General features: G+C 34.1%; 2 protein-coding genes across 7 annotated transcripts; both read left to right on the forward strand.

The window, feature by feature from the left end:
* Nucleotides 1–1466: 1466 nt before the first annotated feature.
* On the forward strand, nt 1467–3753 carry LOC110629914 (rac-like GTP-binding protein RAC2). Of its 2 annotated transcripts, none has more exons than XM_043949544.1 (7): nt 1467–1863; nt 1942–2029; nt 2167–2271; nt 2353–2416; nt 2519–2583; nt 2677–2742; nt 3447–3753. In XM_043949544.1, the coding sequence occupies exons 1-7, from the start codon at nt 1805–1807 to the stop codon at nt 3543–3545; spliced, it is 546 nt and encodes a 181-aa protein (XP_043805479.1). In that variant the 5' UTR covers nt 1467–1804; the 3' UTR covers nt 3546–3753. The 2 variants fall into 2 exon arrangements, with proteins under 2 accessions (XP_043805479.1, XP_021632818.1); XM_021777126.2 differs by having other exon boundaries at nt 1473–1863; nt 2162–2271.
* Nucleotides 3754–3861: 108 nt separating this feature from the next.
* On the forward strand, nt 3862–17373 carry LOC110629913 (50S ribosomal subunit assembly factor BipA). Of its 5 annotated transcripts, none has more exons than XM_021777124.2 (19): nt 3862–3975; nt 5688–5762; nt 6687–6837; nt 7636–7704; nt 7826–7998; nt 9237–9374; nt 10278–10403; nt 11408–11506; nt 11811–11931; nt 12055–12118; nt 12814–12868; nt 12950–13074; nt 14372–14445; nt 15072–15121; nt 15769–15855; nt 16143–16193; nt 16275–16358; nt 16851–16901; nt 17062–17373. In XM_021777124.2, the coding sequence occupies exons 1-19, from the start codon at nt 3862–3864 to the stop codon at nt 17143–17145; spliced, it is 1791 nt and encodes a 596-aa protein (XP_021632816.1). In that variant the 3' UTR covers nt 17146–17373. The 5 variants fall into 5 exon arrangements, 4 of the variants coding, with proteins under 4 accessions (XP_021632816.1, XP_043805477.1, XP_021632815.1 ...); XM_021777123.2 differs by lacking the exon at nt 3862–3975 and adding an exon at nt 4898–5369; XR_002490315.2 differs by lacking the exons at nt 3862–3975; nt 15072–15121 and adding an exon at nt 4898–5369.
* Nucleotides 17374–17582: the final 209 nt, after the last annotated feature.

Here is a 17582-nt window from a genome sequence, read left to right on the forward strand (position 1 = left end):
CTTTGAAAAAGAAAAGAAAAAAAGAGAAGGAAAAGATGATGATGATAATAAAGGAGAAGAAGAAGAAAAAGAAGAAGAAGGAGAAGAAGAAGAAAAAGAAGAAAAAGGAAAAGAAGAAGACGACGATGATGAAGAAAAAGAAAAAGAAGGAGAAGAAAAAGAATCTTCGCCTTAAAAAATAATAAAAATTTATGAAGAATAAAAAAAGAAAAATCTATAAAGAATAAAAAATAGAAAGAATAAATAAGAATATGAGAGAAAGAATTAATGAAGAAGAAAAATGAGGAGGAAGAGAAGGAAAAGAAGGGGTAATTTAATTTTTTATTATATTTTTAATGATAAAAATAAATGGAAAGACTATTTTGTTGACGGAGAGAAAATATAAAAACGTTTTAATAGATTTTTGAAAATATAGAAATTAACTCATTAATAATGATAATATTTAGAGATTAAATCGTAAATATATCAATTTTAATTCTAAATAATACTGAAAATTTATAGGTACTTATTCGGATTTAATCCATCAATGAACCAAAATCAATTTGAAACTAAATTGAAACCGGCTGCTGGCCAGGTTTCCTGCAAAACCATAATTTCCATTTTAGAAAAGAAAGCCCATTGATGCATGCAGGAAAGGCAGTCCTATGATTTATCTTTGCTTGGCTATGGTCCATTAGCTTCACTTGGCAATGAAGCGAGAAGAAGAGTTATGCCATTTTCGCCAAGAAAGTCACAAATGGGATGATTTAATTCCAGAACAACTTTTGAAGGACGATCTATTGATCTGAATGTGTCAATTTTCTCCATCACAGGTCATTTCCAAAGGACATAAATATGATCATTTTCACATGGATGCTATCACTGCCTTTAATGACTCCGACCCACATCTTGATATCAAATCATGATCCTAGATTTTTACCCTCTTTCAACATCTCAAGTTTATGAAAAATTCTCAGTACAAAAATGAATATAAACCATGGACTACACATTAGGATATAACAAAAGTTAGATTTGGTAAAATGCCGGTGATCAGCACATCAATCTCACTTACAAATTCTTCCCCCAATTATGGCTACACCCACCAAAGTCATTATCATCTCTTCATTTCTGCTACCTTGACCCAGCTGTGCATTGATTTTTCCATTCTACTGTCTTCAAATTCTCCCACATAAAAGATGCATCAACCAAGAAAAGTCTCAATGGTTCTGTGTCATAATTTTGCCAGGAAAGCACGGAGGTTTCATGCCTCCAATAAAAATATACCCTGAATTTTCACCTTCACCTAAAAAATTTAAATGTTAAAAAATTAAAATTTTTATTTTAAATAAAAAATTAAGGGATTCTTACATTTCATGATAATCATTAGGCTAATTAAGCAATGTAAAACTTTCATTTTTTTTTTCTTAGTATTGATGATTCAATTCCACCCTTGTCCAACACTTAACCAACAACTAACACTATCACCAAACACTTTTGTTAGTGTTTTTGGTCACTGTCCTTCCCCTTAAAGAAACAGAAACCCACTTGGGCAATCATGGTAAAGCTAAAACAACTCCAGCTAAAGTTGGGTGCTTTGGTTTCTCACCTTATTAAATTCCTTCTCTTTTCCCCTCCATTCCTATTCAAATTTTAAACCCAAATCGACTTCAAAAACATCCTCTCCAACTCCATTCTTTAATTCCCCATTGAAAATCTTTTGAAAATAGCACAGAAGCCAGTGGGATGAAGTAAGAGAGTGAAGAAAAAACACAGAGATTCAAAAAAATGAGCACAGCTAGGTTTATCAAGTGTGTCACTGTTGGGGATGGAGCAGTTGGCAAGACATGCATGCTCATTTCTTACACTAGCAACACTTTCCCCAGTGTATGTTTTTGCTTGATCTTCCATTATTAGAGTTATTTTTTTAAAGAAAAAAAAATCATGATTTTTCTCTTTTGCCAGGACTATGTTCCTACAGTGTTTGACAACTTCAGTGCTAATGTGGTTGTTGATGGCAGCACAGTCAATCTTGGATTATGGGATACTGCAGGTTTAGTGATTTTTTCTTTTGTAACAATTTTCAAGCAGAGAAAATTACCCATTTTTAAATCACTTCTTTATTCTTCCTTTTGATGAGAAAATTAGAATATTACATATTTATTTGAGTGTAGCTTGTCTCCAGGACAGGAGGATTATAACAGATTGAGGCCTCTGAGTTACAGAGGTGCAGATGTGTTCATTTTAGCCTTCTCCCTCATAAGTAAAGCTAGCTATGAGAACATCTCCAAGAAGGTTTCTACTTCACTGTTTACAACTTTTGGATATTTCTTAATGTAATTTTCTTAATTTTTCTTTCTTTTTTTGGGGGACCAGTGGATTCCTGAACTGAGGCATTATGCTCCAACTGTGCCAATTGTGCTGGTGGGAACCAAGCTTGGTAAAGATTAAGATCTAGTACTGTGGAAAAGAACTGCTGAATTTTTCATAATTTTAAGGAACATCACTGTTTCTGATACTAGAATGATGTAATGAAATGCAGATTTGAGAGATGACAAGCAGTATTTGATTGATCATCCTGGTGCTACACCAATCACAACTTCTCAGGCGAGTAGTCATTTGCTTTCTCTGATTTGTATTTGAACAAAATGAGTGATTGTCAATTTCATGAAATAATTGCAAGTTTTCAATCCTTGGCAGGGGGAGGAATTAAAGAGGATGATTGGTGCTGCTGTTTACATAGAATGCAGTTCAAAAACTCAGCAGGTTATATAAATTTTTCTATTTAAATTCCTTTGTCTTGAGAATAAGTAGATTACACAGACGAGTTCATGGAAGAATGACTTGTTTACTTGAGAACTTGCATAGCTTAGTATATCTGCAAACGCATTGCAAATAAGACTCCATTTGTTTTGCAGGAAATAATTAGTATGAAAAACATTTTCTAAGAAAATAATTTATTTTCCATTTTTTAATAGCATATTAAAAAATGAAAAATGTTGATAAACTTATGCGTAGAAAGCTTAGTAGTGTTGGTAAGTTCACAAAGTAGAAAAACTAGTCATTTTCATTGAGAATGTGTTTGTTTCATAGAAAATATTTTTCAAGAAAAACATTTTTTCATATTTTTCCCCCTTGAACAACTTGTTCTTTTTGGTTTTCAAAGGAATGTTTTTATGATGCCTTAGTCTTGCGCTAATCATTTGAATCGGGTACCAATGGGTATCATAAAGCATTATGTTGTTCGAAAATATTTTTCGTAGAAAATATTTTCTATGAAAAATATTTTCCAAATATAAATTATTTTTTGCAAACAAACGGGGCCTAAAAATAACTTGGTTTTCCCTTGTTCCAAATGTGAGAAAATGCAGAAACTTTCTGCGAAATAAATGAAGCCAAATTTCTGAGTTAGATGTTTCAACTTCTTGCTTAAACTGAAGCTTACATATTTTGTTATTAAATTTTGGCAGAATGTGAAGATGGTGTTTGATGCAGCAATCAAAGTTGTTTTGCAGCCACCTAAACCAAAGAAGAGAAGAAGGAAGCAAAGGCCATGCTTGTTTCTGTAAATCAATTTTAGCTTCCCATTATCTCTGCTCTGCTCTTTCTTCTTCTCCTCAACTCTTATGAAACTTCCCTTGCTTTCTTCTTATATATGTATTCCAATTGCTTTCACAAATGAGCTCTGTAATCAATTGCTGCATAGGCAAGTTTCAGTATTCAAACTCCACTTTAAGACTATGATGATATTTTAAATGAAAAATATCAGTTTTTTCATGGATCATAATGTATTTGAACTACACAATAAGAATAGGTTTGGAGACAAAGGTTGGTGATATTACTCTTTGAACCCCAGCCGCCTGCGGAATGTTGCAGTAATAGCTCATGACGACGCTGATGGATCGTTTGTTGAGACAGTGCGTAGCTGACATCCCCCATGAGCGCACCATGGACTCCATCAGCCTTGAGCGCGAGGGTGGCATCACCATCGCCTCCAAAGTCTCTTAATTCCTCCCTTTTTTATTGTAGTAATTTCAATAATTTGTTTGGGTGCTTAGAAAATTAAGAAAAAAAAGAAAGATTTCACATTTGCTATTCAAAATTTCTGCCATTCATTAGCAAAAATTTTTGAATTCGTATTGTGTTCTTATTGTGTTCTTATTGATGGGGAACTGAGACGAGGCGATAAAAATCGCTAAACCCATGAATTAAAATTCGCCAACTTAAAATTCCTATAATTTAAATTCAATTTATTACTAAATTTATAAATTAACAAAAATAGCTAAATTCTGCATTAACTTTATTATAAAACCCATAAAAATAAATAATAATTTAAATATTTATAATATATAAATCATAATATAATAGAATTTATATTCTAATTAAATTTTACTGATCATTATTTTATAAAAATTCAATCACATTCAACTAAATAATGATTATCTGCTATTAAATAATAAATTTAGTAGTAATTATAAATTTAAAATATTTAAAAAAATTTTAATTTTTAAATATTATAAATATCACTTAATTTAATATTAAAATCTAGTTTTTTTTTTTTATTAAAAAGAGATTAAGTTTATATCAACTTGAAAGCTTTTAAGCGGTTTCAATATTTTTTTAATAATTTTAATTATAATAAAAAATGTAATAAAAATAATTTATTGTATAACTTTAATTTTAATATTTTTAAATATAAATTTATAATTATAATTAAATTAGAAATTATAATAAAATAATTGTGAAATTTAAAATTTAAAATCAAAATAAAAAAAATCTTATGAAATGAATTATGAATTTAAATAAAAAAATCACTTAATCAAATATATATTTTTTTAAAATTTATTATGTTATATATTTCTTTAAACTTACAGTAAAAATAGAATTTAACTACAAATAGAACTAAGAATTTCAAAATTAAGTGAACTCTAATAATCCCTCTTCCCATACATAGTATATCATAAACCCTAAACCACTGCCACACCATGTTGAAGTCAGCAACGATTAACTAGAACACCAGAAAGCTCGTGCCGTTTCTGTCTGAAAAAGGAATGGCGGGTCCTCTGCTTCGCTCTCTCTTCTCCTCCGCCAGAAAATCCGTTTCTTCTTCCTCTTTCTACCGATGTAACCACTGCCAATCCTCTCCGTTTTTCCCACGCGCCACTGGTATCACACGTGCCTTCTCCTCCGCGCCCGCCACCGCCGCCGCCGCACCAAGTTCCTCCTTGGACCCCAGCCGCCTGCGGAATGTTGCAGTAATAGCCCATGTCGATCACGGGAAGACGACGCTGATGGATCGTTTGTTGAGACAGTGCGGAGCTGACATCCCCCATGAGCGCGCCATGGACTCCATCAGCCTTGAGCGCGAGCGTGGCATCACCATCGCCTCCAAAGTCTCTTAATTCCTCCTTTTATATTATAGTAATTTCAATAATTTGTTTGGGTGCTTAAAAAATTCAGAAAAAAAAAGCTTTCACATTTGCTATTCAAAATTTCTGCCATTCATTAGCAAATTTTTTTGACTTAGTATTGTGTTCTTATTGATGGGGAACTGAAACTAGGCGATAAAGAGGGCATTCTGTCAACTTGTACGCTCACCTTGGTGGAGCAAAGTTTGACTTATGTTGTAGTCACGTAGCCTTAATGTTTGTTGAGTGTGCTATTTTTCTCTTATAAACTTCTGTATCTGATGAAGGCAGTATTGTATGCAGGTTACATCCATTTCATGGAAAGAAAATGAGCTAAACATGGTTGATACACCTGGACATGCCGATTTTGGTGGTGAAGTATGTCTTATCTTGGATTTTTTTCCCTTTTAGAGCTCTCATGACTTCAAAATGATTTTTATTTGTTAAATGGTTTGATGACTAATTATTTGCCACATAGTTTTAAATGGAGATCTAAGTAAATCTTGGACTTAAATTAGTAATGTGGTATGGAAGAGATGAAAATTATAACAAATGTGAGTAGTAAATGAAGGCAGCCCAGATTTTATGCAGTTGATATTATGAAAGGATTGGGCTGATCATATCAACATGTATAGTTTACATGTTTAAAAGTTATCTTCTTTGCTACTCTTTCTAAGGATTAAGGATTGTTATAGTGTGAATATAATCTCTACATAATTAGAGTAGATTGTAGAATCATAGGGCTAATTGATACTAATTGATTGATAGAGAATTTTTAGGAGGGTGATTTATTTTCTTAACAAAGTCTTGTAATCTGTGTATAGACATTCTTGTTCAATAGAGAATACACACAATTTTCTTACAAACCTATTTGTTTACATGGTATCAGAGCCTTTGCTCACCAAGGCATTAAATGGGTTGTGCATGATAAATATTTATGTGCCGGTTTGAGAGGGAGTATTATAGTGTGATTATAGGGCTAATTATACTAATTGATTGATAGATGATTTTTAGAAGAGTGATTTTTTTTTCTTAACAAGGCTTTGTAATCCGTATATAAACGCCCCTTGTTCAATAGAGAATACACACAATTTTCCTACAAACCTATTTGCTTACAAGGATGAATGAGGGAGAAAGGAATTATGATTAATAAATTAGTAGTTCAAGTCTAGATGACTAGATATGTGGAAGCTTATCTTTGCTTCGACTTTAGAAACTAGTATGCCATTCTGCAAATCAGTTTGGGATTTTTCATGTTGATCTTTGTGGATGCTTTTTTTTTTTTTCCTTTGATGATCATAGGTTGAGCGGGTTGTTGGCATGGTCGAAGGAGCGATTTTGGTTGTAGATGCTGGTGAAGGCCCACTTGCACAGACAAAATTTGTTCTTGTTAAAGCATTGAAGTATGGGCTGCGCCCTATTCTACTTCTGAACAAAGTGGATCGGCCTGCAGGTATGACTACATTATTACTGCAGCTAGTTGGTTGCTATTACATTGCATGCTCTTATTATAGGAGCAAAATCAGCCCAAATATAGAAAAAGCAAACTGAAGTTGTCAGGTTTCTTATAAATTGTATTGATGAAGTTAATCTATGTATGTGTGCATGTGTGCCTGTTATAACTAAGAAGCGGAGCAGTTAGCAAGGGCAAACAAAAGTATCAATAGATGAAGAGGAAGTAGTTATAGATCTGTTATGGAATCTGCTGTAATCAGTTGAATGTGTTTGTGACGGTCACCTGGAGTAGAATAGGTATAAAATGAAGGGAAGGCAACTGTGTTCCTCATTCAAGAATCAATATAAGAGTTATCTCTTCTCTATTTTCACCCTAAATCTTCTCCTCCTGTTTTTCTCAGCTCAGTATCTTTCTATCTCATTCCCTCCCTTTCTCTTTTTGGATACATAACAGTCTTCTGCTCTAACTTTCATTTGCCATGTGATCATTTATCATGTCCTCTGAATTTCATGGGATAGTGTTTCTGCATTATGATCTCTATTGTTCAACCTTGGATTTGTACTCCTGTATTTTACTGGTGTTTGCTGTGTTTATTTGCATTTGAGAAACACTGATTTGAAAGCATTCTTATGGTAATGTTAATCCATGAATAAACTTATGCTAAATTGCCAAATCTGTATATTTCTTATATGTGACATCCTTGTCTATTAAAACTTCTCCTGAGAAGTTTGAGAGATGAAAAAAATTTGATATCATTTATAATGGTCCTCATGCTCTTCCCCTTCATTCATGCAGTTTCTGAGGAGAGGTGTAATGAAGTTGAGAGCCTTGTGTTCGATCTGTTTGCAAATCTCGGTGCTACAGGTTAAAAAAATTATAGGAAATTCAAACCTTCCATGGTTTGAACCCCTTCAGTATTTACCTGCTTTATTACAAGCTGTACAGTAGCCTGAGATCAATAACTTTATCTTAATTCTTGTTTTAGAGGAGCAGCTAGACTTTCCTGTTCTTTATGCTTCTGCTAAAGAAGGGTGGGCATCCTCTACCTTCACTAAAGATCCTCCTGCTAATTCAAAGAATATGTCACAGTTGCTTGATGCCATCATAACACATGTTCCACCACCAAAAGCAAGCCTTGATGCACCTTTTCAGATGCTGGTTGGTGTTAAATACTCTTGGTTCAGTAGAATGTGCAGTCACATGTGTTTTTTTTTTTTTTTTTTAAAGAAATTATATGTAAACCATTATGTGGTCATGGATGTCTGTTTGTGACTTTTTTTTGGCTTGGAGTTGATCATTTATGTGGTATCTAGAGATATATATATTTTGTATATATGTTTGTGCATTTGTAGAAAGGTTTGGTCCCTTTCATCTCCTTTTTTTACTTCTATCTTCCTCGGTGAGATCTTTGCGCATGACATATTGCAACATATGCTATAAAACCTAAGTTATTTGGTTTTTGTTGGTCTCTCGCTTTAGTTGTAGGAAGAAGTTTAAATTGGGATTCTGAGACTTGCAATGTAGGACAGCTCCGATGCTCAGTTTATGCTGAAAGTTCTATGAAGCATTGATTCTGCAGAAGCTCTCATAGAATTGGAGGAAATGCAATGTTCAACTCAGTGTCATACTTTATTTGGATTAGATAGTTTATTGAGCTGCTGCCAAAGGTCCCATGTTAGCAAGTTTGGGTTTGAAGATTATGGGGCTTGAGTTGATGAACCATGTTGTTGCATCTTGATGATTGACTAGGAGGATTTGGAGGGAAAAAGAAAACTAGTTAAAAGCTTCTAGAATACAGGAAACAAGCAAAGGAGGAGATGCATAGACAAACATAACATCACTCAAGTGGTTCAAGAATTGTTAGGCATTGCGCGTAAGATGTATGAACTAGTATCACTTGCAAGGTTATTAGGTATCATATCTTAAAGAAGCATGCATTACAGATACCATTCATAAAGATCCCTTCACAAAAAGAGCACAGCTGAATTTCTTGCTGAAAATCCCCATTTGCTCCAGTCTTACTTTAGAGTTTGCTTGAACTGTCTCATGGAGTCTGCTATAGAACTTTCTAAAGCCCCTTTGACTAGTATCAATAAATTGCCACTAAATTGCTTTTAGGTCTTCGTAGTTTTGCCTAATTAGGAAGGGAAATTATGCAGCAGGAAAATTTCATTTTCTTTTCATATTAAATATTCTTATCCCTTTTTGTTTTTCTGGGGAGAGGAGAAGCTTCAACTTCTCAGTATTTTGTATCTTTACGTTAACATGGTAATAATTGATATTTTTGGTCAATAGTTTGCTTCGTATAAATTGTTATTTTTGTTCCTCTCTGTCATTTTCTTTCTGGTCAGACATTCTCAGTAACTCTCAGAAAGGGACTTATAGTTGCCTTTCAGGTTTCGATGATGGAAAAAGACTTCTATCTTGGGCGGATCTTAACTGGACGTGTTGCTTCTGGAGTCATCCATGTTGGGGATAGGGTACATGGACTCCGCAGTGCAGAATCTGGCGTTGTGAAAATTGAAGAAGGAAAGGTTAGTATCTTATTCGGACAATAGTGGAAACTGTGAAATAATTCCTTGAATTTCACTGTGAGGGACCTTATCGCTAATTTCAGGAAAACCTTATGGAACATTCATGCTTCATTTCCTGTTCTTATCTAGTGTCAAGTTGCAACATTGCATTTTGATTTCAGTTAAAAGCTTCACTTTCTGTGATATCATTTTCAATAAAAACTAACATCTTTGAGTTTCCATCATGATCTGTCGCTTTTTTGTGTTTGAGAAAATAATGCCTTTTACCGTTTTGTGGCCTGATATCACTGTTTCAAATAATTATCCTTGGCAGTGATGTAGGCCTTAGCATTTTTTCAGTTAATTTTTCAATTGCACAGAAGAGAAACTCATTAGTTTAGTTTGCAAGGGTCTGCTATGTTGATGGAAAGAGAAAACCATGCAATGTTCTGATTTTATTGCTGATTAGGGGTTTCTTATTGTGCTGATCATTTGAATCTGATGATTGATATTTTTTTTTGGCTTCAATTGGTTCCCATATTCATGGATGTCTTACTCCATTTTATATTAAGCCTTAGCAACCCAGTACAAACATCAATGCTTTGTGTTTCCTCTTGTTTTTCACAGTCCAAGAAATAATTAAATTTGCAAGTATCATTATGAACTTTATTTGTTTTCCTTCTTGGTGCTATTTAATCTCTCATCTGAAGCATGGAGATTAAATAAAAGTAGCTATTTTGAGTAACTAATACGGCAGTATAATTTGCAAACATAAAAGTGATTTGAGGTGGCTCGAATTGAACTCCTAACTTCACAAACTATATTTTCAGATGATGACCGTTTTTATAATTAACATGCCCTTGCCCGAACCTTCTGTAGGCAGTAATGTGAGTCTACATATTTCATTCATCTTTTATCTTGTAGGTTTTGAAGCTAATGAAGAAGAAGGGGACAAACATGGTTCTCATTGATAGTGCAGGTGCTGGTGACATAGTGTCAATGGCAGGGATGACAAGTCCATCAATAGGTCATACAATAGCAAATGTGGAGGTATATGACTACTTTGTTTGCTCCAAGAATCAATAGAATGTTTTCTTATGATCTATGTGTGATAATTTTTTTTTTTCAGATTAATTGAAATGTAGAAGTTATTGCTTCCCTGAATTCTTTGATTTGGTACCTAGTGTACTGGATTATGCTAGATTCTTGAGCATAATAACCTATGTATTAGCCTGGTTTAATAAGATTGAAATTATTTGCTATGTTTTCTTTTGGATTAGAATTTTTTTAAGCACTGTAAAAGAGTGTACAGTGTGATTTCAGGTTTATTTGACCAAATACATACTGCATGTGACACCTCTGCTTTGTAAGGTTTGAAGTGTGCCCTGTTTCTCTTTGTGGCTATGCATGCATTACTTCCTCCCTTGTTCTTTCTTTATCTCTCCTCTCGTTTCAGTGGCTATTCCTGATGAACCATTGGTGTTTGAAAAATAGGCATCATACATATATCTTGTGTGTACATTTGATTCGTATGATTTTTGGAGACATTATCCTCGGTTATAAATTCTGATGAGCAGGCCTGTTGGAGGTATTATAATTAATACAAGTTAACACATTGATGGCTAAGATCTGAAGCAGATGGTCATGTAGTGTTTGTAGATGCATACAAGACAAGTATAAGTGGTGCTTTGTTTTAAGAGAAGTGGAGCATTGGGGAACAAAAACTTGTTCTTCTGGTTGTAGAATGTAACTCAACATGACTAAGTTTGTTAGATGTCTTGATGTTGATTAATGATGCAATCTTTAGCTTGATCCACCACATTGAGCTTTTTTTTTTTTTCTTTTTTTTTTCCCGGGGCTTGTCCTACAAAAGGATTTGCTGTTTGAGAAAAAGTATGCAATATAGTTAGCTGTATTTTTTTTCAACTGTCTATAATGTCTGCATCAGATCTGTCGTTTACTACATCACGATGATAATTATTATTGAACACCGTATCTCATTTCTCAAAGTTGTTGGGTTTTATTCTAAACTGAATTTCAATAATATCTTCCAGGTTATGAATGCATTACCAACTGTTGAGTTGGACCCTCCTACCATTTCCATGACCTTTGGTGTAAATGACTCTCCGTTAGCTGGCCGAGACGGTTCCCATGTAAGTCTTGAACTTCTCTTTGTTGTTTTTATGGGCTCAGATGTACAGGCACATGCATAGACTGTACTGACACTTTGTTATTTATTGCATGATGTATGAAACTGTTCTCAAGTTAGAAGTACTTATGAAACTGTTCTCAAGTTAGAAGTACTTAGAGACTATTCCTTGCCAACGCTGCCAACTTTTTAGCTTGGAATCATAATTTTTTTCTCAACCAGTGTGGGCAACAATATCATAATTTGATGTGCATTTTGTCCTTTCTGCCATTTAGATGAGGTAATTGTGTTCTTCTGTATATGTATAGTTGACTGGAGGAAAAATTGGTGATCGGTTAATGGCTGAAGCTGAAACTAATCTTGCCATAAATGTTATTCCTGGCTTGTCAGAATCATATGAGGTACAAGGGAGAGGGGAACTTCAACTTGGTTAGTTCCTCTTAACTATGCGCCATGGTTTATATGACTTATGATCACGTAAAGTATATATTTGTGAGCAATACAACCAAAATTTCATTAATGCTGATGTGGTTTTTGATCTTATAATTTCAGGAATCTTGATTGAGAATATGCGGCGGGAAGGATTTGAGCTGTCTGTCTCACCACCAAAAGTCATGTGAGTTTCTTGGGATGCTTGAGCAAGTGAGACGCTTATTATGCAAAATTAGTTTCTGGTGGTAATTTATATGTCACAATTGATTTGTTTCTGAAATATTCAAACTTAAATGCAAATGTTGATTCAAACTGCATAAAAAAGTAAGAAATAATTATGTATTAAGTGATAAATGATGAATTTCTTAATTGGACATTTGAATGAATGATTCGGCTTTGATTAGGTATAAATAATCCCCATGAAGGTGGACACTTCTTTTACTTAGTTATGCATTTATGTCCTTATGTATTCTATATTTATGCAATGGAAAATAAGTAATTGAGCATTCCGTTGAGCAATTAATTAATGTGTTGCTTGTACTTTTACTTGGTTATGCATGCATGCTTGCATGTGTGCCTTCAACCTTTTACTGAGTGAACAAGTTGCTCTATGAGGTAAATTTGGTCTTGACTTTGTGTTTGGTACTAAATATGTGAATTACTTTTTACCTTTCTTACATATTGTTTGGTCTTACATTTAGAACAATAGAGGCCATTGTCTGGTGCAATAATAAAGTCTTGGGCTTGTGACAAAGAGGTTGCAGCTTCAAGTGTAAACTGAATTTAAAACACTGCTAAACAGTAGGATTGTCACTAAAGTCACCACCTTCCTAGGTGCACTTTTCTGGTTGCTTGAATAATGTTCCTTTGTTGGATCAGGTATAAAACTGTGAAAGGTGAGAAGCTTGAACCAATTGAAGAAGTAATCATTGAGGTCAGATTTACTAAATTATGAATGTTTTAGTTTTCTTGCTCAACGGAATTGCGATATTTACACATCTTTATTTTATTTCAGATAAATGAAGAGCATGTGGGATTAATTATGGAGGCTCTATCTCATAGGCGAGCAGAAGTTGTTGATATGGGTCCTGTTCCTGGAAACATTGGCAGGACTAGATTGTCTTTGACTTGTCCGTCGAGGTCGGTGCATAGTTTTCCTTATAATACTAAATTTCTGGAAATCCATTTGTCATTCATGTAATATTGTGTATGGTCAATGTTATATGCCATTGTAAATCATATTCTGGTGCTTATCCATTCCCTAGTTTCCTGCTAAGGCATGTTTTTCATTTACATGGACTTGTTCACATATAAACAAGATTTATGATTCATTATGATGGTTTTGGAATGCCCTTGTCCATGTCTCCTCCCCCCCCCCCCCTTTTCTACTGGGAAAAAGATTTAATCATGTTGTATATAGATGTAATCGTGATGTATGTGTAATCATTACTATAAATTCATAATCATAGGTGCCACTTGAAAGAACCATGCAGCGTGTACTGTTCATGAAAAAAAATTGGTTTCTTACACTTTGAAAACTAAAAAGCTTGAAAAGGTTCCTTACGTCCAATATTTTATAATCTGGTAATGTTGTTTGCAGGTCATATAGTTAATGTTGAAATTTGAGGAATTGTGAAGGCTAAAATAAGCAAAAATTTAGGTGGAGTTTTAGGGTTTATGATAGAATGGTTTAGAAGCGAATTTAAACAAGAGTAATTTGTGGTCTGTGAATAGTAAAATAAAATGCTTAGACTTTACACCTCAACTTCCTTAGCCATCTCTCCCAAGGTCCATAGGCATTCTAACTATGTTCAGAAAATCTGAAAATACAAATTATCCCTGTGATGTTAATAAAGGACCAGAGCAAATATATTTAAATGGATGCACAAGTAGAACCCTAAAAGAACTAGAAAGCACTCTATAAATTCCCCTATGAACTATTCATTAATATTGAATCATAATCCTAAGCTATTTGAGTATTTAATTATGAATTTTCTTGAATTCCCTGGTTGCATCATTATGAATTTTCTTGCATTCATTGGCTGCATCTTTCATATGCCTTGAGACAATATTTCCTGTTGCCTGGAGCATTTCAATTGTGACCTATATCATCTTGATGATATATAATCTTGTTGCATAGTTTATTAGGGGCGAAGTTGAAGCTGTATATCTTGCTCATCGTGTATTGTGTTGTCCTTTCCATTAAACAGGTGTATTTTTATTATGTTAGATCAGCTTACAACTACGGCTTCTGTTATCATTTCTTGCATCTTGCTTATTATTTATGGCTCTTCAGATTGGAAGTAGGAAGTGCTTGAGTACATTTATTGTTGAAAATTATATCTAGTGTACCAATTATGTGCTAAAATATTTTCTTCCAATTTTTTTCCATTATCTTTTCTCTAATAGTCATCTTTCATTTTATTATAAACTTCAGGGGTCTGGTTGGTTATAGGAGTGTGTTCAGCAGTGACACTCGTGGAACTGGATTTATGCATCGGGCTTTCCTGAGTATGAATGCTTCACTCAAGATAATTATGTTGCAATTCCATTTTTTGCTTGGAATTTTCATTTTCTAAATTTCTTAGTGTCATGTAATTGGGTCATCCAGAAGGGTGATTGCCCCTGGATGATTTGGATTACCTTTCTCGGTGCCAATGTAGAATGTGGAAATTCTATTTTGGTACCCTAATGTAGTGACCGCCTATGTGACTATGTCCAGGTTTGCATTTATCTGTATAACATAAAATCCTTTTTCAATCCAACCTTACAAATTTGCAAAAATTGTGTGTGGCGCATCTAGGATTGGATTGGCTTGTTTGATCAGGTGTACTAATATCTCCTGGTAATTACAAGTCGCCCAATTTAGATTCAATATTATATTGGGGCAGTTTTTTGTTTGTTTGATTGAAATCGTCGAACACGATCAAATTCCAATATGATTAAGAAGTATCCATTTTCTTTTGTTCTGTAGTCTGTAGGAATTGACCAGTTCTAGTGGAAATTTCTTAGTACTTGATTCATTTTTTGCATGTTGCATTTTTGTATTTCTCCTTCCTATAATTGTGTTTGGTTTTTCCCCCCTTCTCCCTCTCTTGAATAATATCAAGCTTTATATTTTATTATGCTGTTGGCAGCCTATGCAAAACATCGGGGTCAACTTGGAAATGTTAGGAAGGGAGTATTGGTACGTTTTACCTCATATTTCATTTTCCCACGGTTGAACTAGAATTAGTTGCTCTTTGATTTTTCTTTAAATTTTTTTAATAGAGGGACCACAAGTGGTTTCATCTTTGGATGGAATAATTTTATTGGTTTTACCTGGTTCAGTTTGAGGCTTTTTTGTTTGTTAGCTTCTATGTTGAGCTGAACTTTATATGCATATACTTGCATTTTACAATTAGAAACCAATGTGGTGGAGGAATAAACTTACAAACTCACATTTTCCTTGGGTTATAAATTCTTTATTGCATTATAATGTTACCTGCAATTGGAACTTTTATCCCTTTTCCACTTTTGTTTCTGAATTCTTGTTCATTGTTTTGTGATTGCTTTCTGAACGTTTAGTTCTTTATTTTTATTTGTTTAGGATATAGGACATGAGAAGGTAAGACATTGATTTGCAGAAAACTGCCCTCCCCTACTTCTCCCTCCCCCTCACTGAGGCTCCTCTTGCCTGCCTTCTGTTTCTCTCGTTCCCCCTTCTTCAATAATCATTTGTTAGTGTAATGTTTATCTGATTTGCTTGTCATTGAAGTAGTTGCAAAGATTGTATTTGACTGCTGTGTTTTTCTGTGTCCTATCCGGTTGAACTTACATTAAGCAATTGAACAGGTATCAATGGGCTATGGTACAATCACAGCACATGCATTAATGAGTTTAGAAGCTCGTGGAACACTATTTGTTACCCCTGGAATGGAGGTTATTTCCTGACAGCTCCTATCAATTTATAAGGAATTCTTTACATTGCACTGCATATTTCCCTAGTGGTGGGCTTGTGTGGGTAAATGGATTCTATTGCACCCGTTTTAGTTGATTCAAGTTAACTTGTATAACATATTGTCATAACCGTGCATCGTATATATTGATGAGTGGTTCCCTAATATGCTGGTCATGTCTGCATGTGTCTCATGAAAAGTTTTGCCTGTAGTCATTCTTATCATCTTTTACTTTATTCATCAATGGTTCTTGCTTTTTTTTTTTGGCAGACATATGATGGCATGATTGTGGGTGAACATTCACGGGATTCAGATCTTGATGTAAGAAGGAAACAAGCCTCTTTATTTTGTGCATTGTGTTACTTCTGGATGAATGAGCTTACAGTTATTTCCTTGTCACAGGTGAACCCAGTTAGGACTAAGGAACTTACTAATGTGCGTGCTGCTTCCAAAGATGAGAATGTGAGACTAACTCCGCCTCGCCTGGTATGCAATGGCTAACTTTTGTCGTTGTATTGATTGCCCTTGTTCTTATGTGATAAGTTACCAACCTTGGTACCTTGCACAATTGGCATGAAGTGTCATGACATGATGGTAACAAGAAATTCCGTTTCACAATTCATTCATTTTCAAAATCTTTGATAAATTGTGTTAACATATATAAAAACATGAAAGGGAATAAGCCAATTGCATGGGTTGCATACAAGAGCTACACAAAAGAGCATTAGAATACAAAAGAATTGGATGGAAAATAATATCAGAAATTAACTAGACTGGAAAAAGAAGATGATTCAATGACCAGGTCATTCATAATTATTTTTTTCCCTTCAATTTGTATAAAAGTTCACATCACTGCTTCTTGAGGAATAAACATCCACTAATGGGAAATTCGGAAAACAAGCAGGTTTTGATATGTGATACACAGCCACACTATACACTTGAGATATGCTTATAACATTAGAATGCATCTCTATGCAGCTGACTCTTGAAGAGGCCATTGGATATGTTGCTTCTGATGAACTCATTGAGGTGAGCTGCGCAACCTTTAGGCATCTTTGATCATTCTAAATTATCTTCAGAACACATGTCAGGAGCAATGCTTGATTGTTCTTGTTAACGGGCACATAATTTTTGCCATCGATTACTTAGCATTTTCTAGAACAATTCTGATATTCTGTTGTGCATGCAGGTGACACCAAAGGCCATTCGGCTGAGAAAAAGATACTTGGATGTTAATAAGCGTAAAGCCATGAGTAAGAGGCCAAAAGAATGAAATCGTTCTTACAAAATTTTGTAGCCTCCATACCTCAAATTCTTCAAAATACAAGAACATGTACCATATTATACCCTAATTTATTATGTCTCGCTAAATATAGTTACATTATTTTACACAATTCTGAATAATTATTATTTGACAAATCTCAAAAGTTCTTGTATTCAATGATCAATAATGCCAATGATATACATAACATCAACAGCTACTTCTGTAGTTCAATCATCATGAAGCCATTTTGCTATGTATCTGTTGGTTCCTTCCCTAAACAAGTGTTGGATATCAGTGCTCTGATTGATGAGTAGAAGAAATTTTGCACAGCTATGTTCCACCTTGATGCTTGGATTCATGTGAAAAGGATGAAGAAATAGCTTCCAGATATGAATGTTGCTGTGCATATTGATATATTATTTTATTTTTGGTGAAATATCAGTGGT

Source organism: Manihot esculenta, chromosome 13 (genome assembly GCF_001659605.2).
Source record: "Manihot esculenta cultivar AM560-2 chromosome 13, M.esculenta_v8, whole genome shotgun sequence".
In the NCBI taxonomy this organism is placed as follows: domain Eukaryota; kingdom Viridiplantae; phylum Streptophyta; class Magnoliopsida; order Malpighiales; family Euphorbiaceae; genus Manihot; species Manihot esculenta.